This window comes from Morus notabilis, unplaced genomic scaffold, assembly GCF_000414095.1.
Source record: "Morus notabilis unplaced genomic scaffold, ASM41409v2 Scaffold131, whole genome shotgun sequence".
Lineage (NCBI taxonomy): Eukaryota > Viridiplantae > Streptophyta > Magnoliopsida > Rosales > Moraceae > Morus > Morus notabilis.
The window spans coordinates 137,793-149,261 of NW_010360208.1; the positions used below are offsets into that span (position 1 = coordinate 137,793).

At 36.0% G+C, this 11,469-nt stretch overlaps 3 protein-coding genes across 4 annotated transcripts in view; all 3 read left to right on the plus strand.

The window, feature by feature from the left end:
* The first annotated feature begins 486 nt into the window (after positions 1-486).
* On the plus strand, positions 487-3,499 carry LOC112091202 (putative pentatricopeptide repeat-containing protein At3g16890, mitochondrial). The gene is made up of 2 exons (XM_024164212.1): positions 487-2,823; positions 2,981-3,499. The coding sequence occupies exon 1, from the start codon at positions 509-511 to the stop codon at positions 2,537-2,539; it is 2,031 nt and encodes a 676-aa protein (XP_024019980.1). The 5' UTR covers positions 487-508; the 3' UTR covers positions 2,540-2,823; positions 2,981-3,499.
* Positions 3,500-3,999: 500 nt separating this feature from the next.
* Positions 4,000-5,525, plus strand: LOC21391134. The gene is made up of 4 exons (XM_024164215.1): positions 4,000-4,327; positions 4,441-4,751; positions 4,973-5,198; positions 5,315-5,525. The coding sequence occupies exons 1-4, from the start codon at positions 4,243-4,245 to the stop codon at positions 5,431-5,433; spliced, it is 741 nt and encodes a 246-aa protein (XP_024019983.1). The 5' UTR covers positions 4,000-4,242; the 3' UTR covers positions 5,434-5,525.
* Positions 5,526-6,953: 1,428 nt separating this feature from the next.
* Positions 6,954-11,469, plus strand: part of LOC21391135 (AMSH-like ubiquitin thioesterase 3) — a 10,170-nt gene continuing 5,654 nt past the window's right edge. For both annotated transcript variants that reach the window (XM_024164213.1, XM_024164214.1), the window contains exons 1-11: positions 6,954-7,303; positions 7,988-8,052; positions 8,142-8,217; positions 8,310-8,504; positions 8,707-8,804; positions 9,465-9,570; positions 9,654-9,709; positions 9,867-10,179; positions 10,344-10,433; positions 10,562-10,624; positions 10,924-10,998. In XM_024164213.1, coding sequence (XP_024019981.1) covers positions 7,205-7,303; positions 7,988-8,052; positions 8,142-8,217; positions 8,310-8,504; positions 8,707-8,804; positions 9,465-9,570; positions 9,654-9,709; positions 9,867-10,179; positions 10,344-10,433; positions 10,562-10,624; positions 10,924-10,998 — 1,236 coding nt within the window. In that variant the 5' untranslated portion in view covers positions 6,954-7,204. The remainder of the gene's footprint in view (positions 7,304-7,987; positions 8,053-8,141; positions 8,218-8,309; positions 8,505-8,706; positions 8,805-9,464; positions 9,571-9,653; positions 9,710-9,866; positions 10,180-10,343; positions 10,434-10,561; positions 10,625-10,923; positions 10,999-11,469) is intronic.

Genomic DNA, 11,469 nt, shown 5'->3' on the forward strand with positions numbered 1-11,469 from the left:
TGCTGTGCTTACATTAACATTGTATTATTTTTTATTAATACTCTTTTATTAGTATAATTATTTAATTAAAAAAGTTATTAAGTAAGAGTAAAAGATAAAATTTCTGACCACAAACATTTTTAAATGGTATGTTTAAGGGGTATTTGTTTTTTTTTCCTTGAGAAAATTATAAAATTTAATCTTAAGAGTGTATGAGTCTAAATTTTTATCATTTATTATTAATTAATACTCTTTTATTAGTATAATTATTTGACTAAAAAAATTATTAATTAAGAATAAATAGTAAAAATTTGAGCTAGGTTCCTCCTTTTTTCCTCGTTTCCTTTTCCTCGAAAATTGTACACTGTTTTGCTAAGGCCTATAGCTTCCAAGCTTGAACTGCTAACTAAGCCCAACTCAGAACCCAGCCCAATAACCCGTCCAACCAAGCTCTACTCTACGAACGACAATGGCTTCCATTCGGTCATCGCTTTCCTTCCTGTCTTCAAGGAACACGACACGACATGACATGAGAGGTTTTTCTTCTCTAGCTTCCAGGGCTTCACCTGCGGTTCTCCGAAACCCATCTCACAAACCCCACAATCCCGTTCCCATCAAACCTCAAATCCAAGTTCCTACACCAGGTAAGAACAATACCAACAACAATAACTCTCTCGTCGATCACCGCTACATAACTCGAGTTCTCTCGAGTCACGACTGGGTCGTATTGCTGACCCACGAGCTTAAATCCAAGCGGGTCTCCTTAAACCCCCGCTTTGTCGTCAGCGTTTTGCAGAACCAAGAAAACCCTTTACTCCCTTTGAGGTTTTACTTATGGGTTTCGAGTGTCGACCCCTCTCTGACGAGGAATCAGTCTGTTCGGAGAGTTTTAGGAAATGCTTTTTATAGGAATGGTCCTGTAGTTTTGTCTGTTGATTTGGTTAAGGAGATTAAGAAATCTGGTTTTAGTGTCAGTGAGGATCTTCTTTGTGTTTTGATTGGTAGTTGGGGGAGATTGGGTTTGGCCAAGTATTGTGTTGAAGTTTTTGGTCAGATTTCGTTTTTGGGTCTTTCTCCAAGCACAAGGCTTTATAATGCTGTTATAGATGCGTTGGTGAAGTCGAATTCTCTTGACTTGGCTTATTTGAAGTTCCAACAGATGACATCTGATAATTGTGTTCCTGATAGGTTTACTTACAATATTCTTATCCATGGAGTTTGTAAGGTTGGTGTGGTGGATGAAGCCCTTAGGCTAGTGAAGCAAATGGAAAGTGTTGGGTATTGTCCTAATGTGTTTACTTATACTATACTAATCGACGGGTTTTGTAACTCGAAGAGGGTTGAGGAGGCTTTTGGGGTTTTGGAGACGATGAAGGAGAGAAATGTGAGACCAAATGAGGCTACTATAAGGTCATTGGTTCACGGGGTTTTTCGTTGCGTGTCGCCGAGGAAGGCGGTCGAGTTGCTCTTTAGGTTTGTGGAGAAGGAGTCTCTTTACTCTAGATCAGCTTGTGACACTATACTCTTTTGCCTGGCTAATAATTCCATGGCAAGAGAAGCTTCCGAGTTTTTGAGAGAAGCCGGATTGAAAGGCTATTTGCCTGACAGTTCAACATTTAATATGGCGATAACTTGTTTGATAAAGGATTTGGATGCTAACGAGACGCATGAGATATTCGAAAATTTTGTCGAGCGAGGGGTGAAGCCCGGATTTAGTACTTATCTTGCTTTGGTGGAGGCTATGTATGAAGGGGGAAGAGTTGAAGTGGGGGATGAATTTTTAGATGAAATGATCAAAGATGGGCTTGTGTCCAATGTCTACTCTTATAACATGGTCATTGACTGCTTTTGCAGAGCACAAATGATAGGAAGGGCGTTCCAGGCTTTTGAGGAAATGCGGCTCAGAGGCATTGCCCCTAACCTTGTCACTCTTAACACACTCATTAATGGGTATTGTAAGGTTGGAGAGCTAAGCAGGGCAAGGGAACTGTTGGTGATGGTCTTAGAGAATGGATTTAAACCGGATATTTTCACTTTTAGCCCAATAATTGACGGCCTTTGTCGACTAAAACAGATAGAGGAGGCTTTTGCTTGTTTATCTGAAATGCTTGAGTGGGGTGTTGCTCCAAATTCTTGCGTGTATAACACATTGATACGCGCTTTGTGCGTGATTGGAGATACGGGTAGATCAATGAGACTTCTTAATAAGATGCAAGCAGATGGAATAAAGCCAGACGCTTCTTCCTTCAATGTGCTTGTACAAACCTTTTGCAAAATGAATAAGGCTGAGAAAGCCGAGAATCTTTTCCGTTCCATGTTGAAACTGGACTTGGTTCCTGACAGTTCGGTCTATAATGTTCTTATTCGGGTATTATGTAAGTCGGGGAGATTTGACGAAGCCAAGGAGATTTTTTTATCTATGGAAGCAAATGGTTGTACTCCTGAATCTCATACTTGTAGTTTAATCTTGGACTCCCTAGTCCGGCAAGCGCGATTTGAGGAGGCACGGAGTATAGTAAAGAGTTTCAATTATAGGGAACAATTCGTCTTTGATGATTAGGAGGGGACATTTTTGGTTCGATATCTCACGTTCGTGCTGCTTTGGTTAGAGTTTCGCTTGGAAGGCGGATGGATTATGAAAAAATTGGCTGTTCTTTGGTGATTGCTTATGTGAAATCCGAGGATATGATAGTTATGTCGCAAGAAATAAGACTACTCCAACAAGCCTCCCCCAAGATTTTCACATTTTCAGGCAGATAACTCGTTGCATTGTTTGGATATTGAGTTTTTACTCGTGCACAACAAAATTCATGTCAAATCATGGACTTTATTCTAAACACAATGGTAAACGTCTTAACTTCACTGAAATCAATGGCAATATTGCAATGACTTATTTGTTGGTTTGTCTTGTATTTGCATGTTCTTAGTGTCCCTTAACAAGTACTTCATTACAGAAAAAGGAAGTGTTGAACTAATAGAGACCTTTCTTTGTTTTTTGCAGCTTGAATCTTGCTTTTCTCTTGGTGCGAGGGACAATGGATTACTGCTTGTCAGTGTAGGTGACATTATAATTTATACCAAAGAAAATGGAAATTTAGAAAGTAACTTTAGCATGTGCCATTAGCTGAGTTATTCGGCTCAAATTAGGAGGCATTTTACTTTTTGTTGGATAAGAGATCAAAATGAACTTGGAAATGTAAAAAAGCACAATTTGGCTGATATTCATCTCAACCAGAGGTTATTAAGTGAGATTTATCAGGTGACCAAAAGGAATTTGGGATGACACCATTTTCTGAGAAGTTGAATTCATATGTTGTGAAATTGCAGCATCTTCTATTGTATTCTAGAAATGACTTCACAGTGGAAATACTTGGAAAATAATTTCTTATTTAATTCAACCACCAAAAGCCTTCTCAACTATTGACAAACTGTTGTTGCAGTTTCATATCACAAAGGGACCAAAAGAAGTTTTGTTTATGAAACAAACTAACAAAGTATCGAATATTGTTAAAATCTTCTTTCCAACAAAAAAAAAAAAAAAAAAAGATTTTAGTAGCAGTTGATCTTTTTTGTATGTAAAGTTAATTTTATTTTATTTTTTGTCCCAAATTGCTCATAACGCTTAACACTTTCACTAATTTTGAAATCTCATTGAGCCAAATTTGCACACAATAAAAGTCATTGAGCCAAATACCAAATTTAGACTAATTATATGCCACCTAATTAACGTGTCCTTGAAGTATATATGAAAAGCTAATTAACCATTTTAGGTTTGATTTCTAACACACAAGAACCAAGTCCTCACTCAGCAAGTCATAGAAGTTGGTGACTTGCACTCTAACTAACTCTATGCACTTTCTCTCTTTTAAGTCCTCTCTGTGACTCCAAATTTTAACCCGTTGGAGAAAGAAATCCCATTCCATGATACATCTTCTTTTCCCCAAAAAACCCACCAACTTTTCTTCACTTTCTTAACATTTTCCTCTTGAAGGTAGATTCTTTTCAGTATTTGCACAAAAAGGTACAACATGACTAATGCTGGTTGGTTAAGTAGAAAAGATGTAATAATTAATAAAACCAGACATGAAAAATAGTTCATCACTTGTCAAATTCTGCAAGAAAAGTAGTATGGTTGGCAATATAGCTTTGAGTAGATAACATAGTATTTTTGCCATGTTTTATTAAACCGTGTTGATATATAAATATTCAGCTCTAATTTCATCCACATTCTCTTTCAAGATTGTGTATACAAAAGCTTCTGTAATGGCACTAGCATATAGTGCTCTTAGAATTTGTGTTTTAATAATCTCAGTTTTGATCTTCACTTCTGTGTTTTGCACCATAGCAGGTACGTAACACTGAAACATAAAAATCCCAGCTTCACTTTTTTTGATATATTAATTAGTAATTACATTTGGAAAGGATTTATTTAGGCTTGACACTTATTGTTGGGCTTATCAGGGAAAGCAGAAGAATATCATGAGCCTGAAATAAGCACAGGCACAGAAGATCATGAGCCTGAAATAGGCACGGGCACAGAAGATCACGAGCCCGCATTAGGCATAGGCACAGAAGATCATGAGCCTGAAATAGGCGCGGGCATAGAACATCATGAGCCTACGATAGGCACAGGCACAGAAGATCATGAGCCTGCAATAGGCGCGGGCGCAGGCGCTGGCGCAGGCACAGGCACAGGCGCTGGCGCAGGCGCTGTGGGTTATTATCCAGCTCAAATTGTTGCCAAAGCATTGCTATGTTTCAATGACAAATATGTAAGTATAAATCCAAAACTATAAGCACACTAATGCTATTTTTGGTAAGGAGGACGGAAAATAGAAACGAAAGAGAAGCGAAATACCAAGGTCGGGAAAATAAAAAGGAATAAGAGAACTTTTTTTTTTTTTTTTTTTCAATATTGTATGGTAGAAATCAAGAGAGAAAAATGGAAGGAAAACGTCTAATTTTTTCACACGTACCTTCTTATGTTTCTTAGATTTACAGTAGCTGCGAAGAATCTTACAGATTAACCGCGAGTGGCAATGTCGACGTGCCACGGGACATGACCGACACCTACTGCGGCGGGCCGTGCCTGACAGAGACATACCTTGTGCTGGACTGCATAGATAACATTTTAACCCACTTTGTGTTCTACAATAAAGCCACAATACAAGATATTAGAGACACTATCCATGCAGGATGTGGGTATGGACCAGAAAGAGGTAACGTGGAAGTTTCTCTGGACTCTAATCACAAATCTTTCTAATATTCTTTAATTTAGTTCATGATTGTTAATAGTCAAGTGTCACGTTATGACATAATTTTCTGAAATATGCAGGCGATTTTAATGTGGAGGAGCACGTCCAAGCTGAAGAAAGCAATGCACAGAAAGTTGTAATCCAGCTTATGGTTGTGCTTGGCTTAATAGTTATAGGACATGGTTTATTGCATGTGTAACATATATATATATATATATATATTTAATGGTATGTATTGCAATAAAGTTGGTTTTATTTGTAAAACGTAACTGCTTTTGTCTGAAATGGTGAGGAGGCGATCTAGTGATATACGATATGCTTGGTGTTTGCCGTTTGGTATATTGAAAGAAAGGAGTCAAATTTGTCTACTTATTCCTCAAACTACCAAGTAGATGACAACTCCACCCATACATTTTTCTTATTAAAAACCTACTGGAATCTTAAAAAAGAGGACAAAGAAAATACTAAATTCGGTAATGTGTGATGAATATCATAAACTTTAAAACATTAGTCATGTCAATGTTTGAGGACTCAAATTTCTAAGGCTATGTACATTTGTTTCACAATTCAAGTTGAGGTCTTAAATTGTGTATGTGAGAGAAAAATATTGTAGTAAATATGAGTTCGGGAACCTAATTATACGAATTTTCAAAATAACGACCTCAGTGCCAATTGTCAAAAAATAAATTTTTTCCGGTAATTAACTGTAAAAACCCATTTACCACATACATTTTTAAAAAACGACACGAACAACAGAGAGACCAAATAGCTGTCGTTTTCCATCATTAATTTCAAAGAGATGTTTTCTTTTTATTTTCTTTGGTTTTTCGCATAATTACTCCCTGCTGCGGTTTAGAATATTATCTCCAAAACTTTTATGCTCCGTTTAGTTTTAAGACTTAAACCATGATTCTAATTATACTATCTCATAAAAAAAAAAAGAGAAAGAGAGAAATAGGTTAAGACTTGAGATGAATTAAAATTAATAGACCAATAGTTTACATAAGTTAATAAATAGGCCAAATTACTGTTTTCGTCCATAACTTGTCTAGTTATGAACCATAACTTGACAAGTTATTGTCCATAATTCACGGGTTTTCTCTATAACTTGTCTGGCTATGAATCATAACTTGACAAGTTTGTCCATAACTTATCTGGTTATGAACCGTAACTTGACAAGTTATGGCCTATTAATTTCTATAACTAAAAATTTGCCTATATACTTTCTTAAGTTTTTCATATTGGCCTATTTTCTACTATTTTCCAAAAAAAAAAATTGAATAAAAAAAGTTCCCACCAATAGACTCTCTCATAAAATTTAAATTTAGAGTTAAAATTAAAATCACTAATTTAAAAGCGTAAGCCAAACGAGCCATTAATTTTGACAGTTCATCTCGAACTTATAAAATTATTATAATATGCCCTTTTTTTTACTAAATTTGCTCAAATCGTTTTATTAAATTTAAAAGATTAAAAATTAAAAAAATTTGTGTTATATTTAAATTGAGATGTTAAAATTTTTCGTCAAATATATTTTTTCAATACTAATTTAACCCAACCATCATTAAAATGGTGCATATTATAATAGTTTTACAAGTTGAGAGAAAAATCTATTAAAATTAAAAATTATGAGGGTAAATTATTAAAACTATACAAGTTTAATGGGTAAATGTGTGAAATATCCATTTTCTTTGGAACCCCCTTCTTCTACCCATTGAAAATGCCGTGGTCGCCACCTCATCGTACCAAAACCGTCCTGCAAGATCACCACCATGTCGACATGAGCAAAGCAATCTTCCTCTCAATTCCTTTGTATCCTTCCTTGCCTACCAAAACGACGTGTTTAACTTTCCTCACAAGTTTCGGGATCAGAGATTTAGATATAGAGAGAGAAAGTGAGAAACGCAGAGAATCGCCGGGAAATCTAACCGGAGTGACGGAGTCCTGGCATTCACCGCCGGAGGAAGACGATGAAGATCAACGTCAACTCCATAGCTCGCAAAGTCGAGGTCGACAATCGGATTCCTCTCCGCTACTACTATCGGATCGCCGATAATCTCCTCAAACAGGTGATTCTATTTCTCTCCATCTGAAATTCGCCGTTGAAATCCTCGGTTTTCACTGCTGTATCGAGTTTCGCTCTCATTTTCCTCCAATTATTGTTAGAAGTCTGTAAATTCCGTTTTCAAGGTTTGAGCTTTGCTGCTTCTCTTGTGCTTGCTCAAGAAAAAACAAAAAAAGGATAATTTTTGGAAGTTGGAATATTAAATCCTATGCAATGTGCGATTTTGCAAGGTTTCAATTCGTTGTTGTGCAAGGTTTCGATTTTGCAAAGTTTCATGGAATTTGTGGAATTTGGGTTTAGTAAGAGGGTTTTGAGTCCATTTACAACTATGAATTCAATTTCTCTGTATCTGTAATTTACTGTTAAATCTCGATTCTTAGCATTCTTATGACCAGGATTTTGACTGCTAATACACTGCCCGTTGTTTCGTATTAAATTATGTTTTTCATTCACCATTTTTTTCTATTCCGTAATACATGCAACGGTTTGTGCTTTACTGATTATGCTTTCTACGAGCAATTTGGCTTCCTGTGTTTCAAGCAGGGAAAAAAAATTTCCTGTCTTTTGCTTTTTTTTTTTTTAAATTGTTTTTTCTCTTTTTGATAATTCTTGGCAAAAGGAATATTTTTATTTGAATTCTGAGATGAGATGCTTAAGATATTTATCAATTATTATTCTCTTTGCTCAGGCTAGTGTATACAGGGAGGAGAGGAATCTTGTGGATTTTTATATAATGCTTCTTAGATTTTCAAGGTATGGAATAATGTTGCAATAGCAAATATATATACATTCTGAATGCAGAAGCTCATATTATATTATCATTCTTTTTGTTCTGTTCACAGTTTGGTGTCTGAAACTATACCGTACCATCGAGATTACCAGGTTGTTCTTCCAAAGGAGAGAATATTATATAAGAAGGTAAAGTATATTATCATTTCTAGTTACTGTCTTTTGCACGTTCAATGTGTAGGTTAATATGATCCTATTTGGTTGTTGTTGTGGTATTCCAGAAACTGTTAAGTATACTAGATGAGCTTGAAGCTATAAAGCCAGAAGCCGACCGCCGAGTGAGAGAACTTAATGAGGCGCATTCTGGAACTCAGCTGCCACAGCTTGATGGCCCAGAAAGGACTTCATATGGATCCCAAACATCCCTAGGGTGGCCTCCTGAGACTAAGAAGTTTTCTAGTACCAACGTTAAGCAGGTGACATTGTCTCGCAATCGCTGATTTGACCATAATATTAACATAATGTTGGTTCGTCTTTGTTCTTTGTATTGTTTTGATTATTAAGTTTGCGGGCATTTTACGTTGTTCAGTCTGTTCGTTTGTTCTCTTAGTTTTTTCCTGCTTTAAAGTGTAGATTTTCTATTTTGTTGGCTTAATTCTATCTTGAAAAATTCTGCAGCCTACCAGTACAACCCCACAGTCTTCATGGAAGTATAACAATGATTATTCTTGGGTTTCACAGAATTCTACACAAATTGACAAGCAATTCCAGAAGCTGTGAGTAAATATTTAGTGTTGACGTTATTGAATAGAGACGTAATATCCATTAAACAGTAGTCTTAGCTGCTTTGTTTGATTCAAAATCAATAGCCATATAGATCGTGCTCATTAAGATTAGCTGCCCAAAATTAAGATGGTTTTAGAATTTAGGAAGTTAAATTTTCTGCCCTTTTCAATTCTCACTACCATATTTCCTTCCCACAAAATTGTTACTTTATACCCTGCTAGTTGGCTATGATTTTTTTCCTTCTTTTTTTGATATAAAAACTTCCTTCTATTGAAAATTTAAGTTGGATATGAGAATGATAAATTGCCTTTTTTAGCAAATCCTATCTTGTCAATCGTGCTGGGAAGTTCTTGAGGACCCATTGCGAACTTTCCCTGTTATGCTTTTGCCTTGAAAACTTTGGTGTCGATTGTCCACAAGAATAGTGAACCTTCCCTCATCAATCATAGTTTTGCTTTTAAGAAGTGTACTTTTGGCGTCTCTGTCTATTGTATTTATTTTTGCGACATATACCTGTTGCAATCTACAACCAATGTGTGCTACTAGGTTGCAGCTGAAAGTTTCCACGAAAAAAAGTAGAACCGCTTACTTTGTGGTAAGATGTTTTATGTAAGTCATGCATACCTAACAGATTTTCCTTAAATGTACAGATCCATTAAACTACCTCAGCCAAATAAGGAGACTTTGTCTAGACATTCGTTTTTAGGTCCAAATGGTCTTCGAGGCCAGTGGCTTGGACCCAGTGCAGAGATTAAGGTAAAGTTTGCTTGGCTCTAAAACTACTTTTCTGAAAAAGTTTGATGAATTTACTAATGGGTCAATACTCCTGTGCAATACAGGTTCAGTATCCAAACAGTACAGACTTAACGCCTACTGACTTCCCTATAGATTCAGGGTTAGGATTTCTGCAAACGTTACCTTTAAGTTTATGTGCTTTTGCAATGTCTGTTTCTTTTGTCTTATTTATTTATTTATGCATATTTTATGGTTCTTTTAGTAAATTGTGGCTGCTTGTTGTAACATGCTCTACTTTTGTCATTATTTGGTAAAAGCCTGAATCAGGCTGGACAAGAAGATAGCAATTCAGGAGGAATTCAATCTACAATTGATGCAGTACTCTCACTAGATGATGGCAGATGGCTACATCCAACTGAAGATTCATGTTTTCCGTTGATTAATGAGGCAAGGGAGGGTCCTTTCCAGCTTGGCAATATCCACCAACCTTGCCCGCCCCCTGTACTTGCTCGAGTACAGCAGAATCACGCACCAATTCCTCCATCAAAAGTTGCAGACCCAAGACCTGGACCTGCAAAACCTTCTCCGGATGGGATGCCAGATTCTAATTCATATCAACATCTACACGTTGTAAGTCCCCTATGCTGTCCCTTTTTTTTTTTTAAAACTATAATTTGCAAAACACTTGTTCTGTTTTTTGGTGGCTTTTGATTGCCATCACATTCTCAATTTATTTGCTAATATAATACGCTTCTTATTCTTGATGCTTTTGTACTTTAATGTATATTTTGCAGCCTGTAAGATTGATGGAGGACTTCTTGAGATTAGCTCGCGCAAATACGGAAAAAAACTTAGAGACATGTGGTGTTCTTGCAGGGTCACTGGTAAGAAACAAGTCAATAGATATTTGGTCCCCCACCCCCTCTCAAATTATATTACGATGTTTTTGACAGAATTAAAGTTTATTAAAGGGTGCTTTGGTTCTTATGCTTTTATTTTCATGTGGCTGCAGAAAAATAGGGTTTTCCACATCACTACTCTCATAGTCCCTAAGCAGGAGTCAACCTCTGATTCGGTAAGGAAAAACACATCTATGATTATGCTGTGCTACTGCTATTTTCCCTTCAAGATTGATTTTTGTTTTTTTTCCCTCTTTCTGTCATATTTATTTTTGTTTTCTTTTCGTCTCATTATCATGTTGCTTTCAGTCTATATTTTCGATTGTCTTTGGAATGGTAAGAAGCTTTGGTTTCCGATTCTTCCCCTGTTATATAAGTCAATTTACCAGAGGCAGCGTTAGAATCATATATTTACTTAACGTTGACAATATTGTGCTTAAACTCTTCTTTTTGTTTGCCTCTTTTGTCATTTCAGTGTCAAACATTGAACGAGGAAGAAATATTTGAAGTTCAAGACAAATTATCCCTTTTTCCTCTTGGATGGATTCATGTAAGTGTCTCACCGGACCAAATTTTGTTATTTGATCTATATATATATATATATCCTTTTGTGTGTGTGTATGTGTGTTTCTAGCTTTTAGGCCAGCCTCTCTCTCTCTCTCTGTGTGTTTTTTTCAGGGAGAGATGTCTTTTATTGATACCTTAAGAGAAATGCTAGTAAGAATGTATAGGGTCTTTGGGCAACAAAATTTGAAGGGTTGATCCACTCGAGGAAAAAACTTGCAAAATTTCTCAATAACCTCATTACTTCTCTTTGTTCCGTGTTTTTTTTTTATTTATTCTTTTATTATATATATATATATATAAAGAGAAATGCTAGTAAGAATGTATAGGGTCTTTGGGCAACAAAATTTGAAGGGTTGATCCACTCGAGGAAAAAACTTGCAAAATTTCTCAATAACCTCATTACTTCTCTTTGTTCCGTGTTTTTTTTTTATTTATTCTTTTATTATATATATAT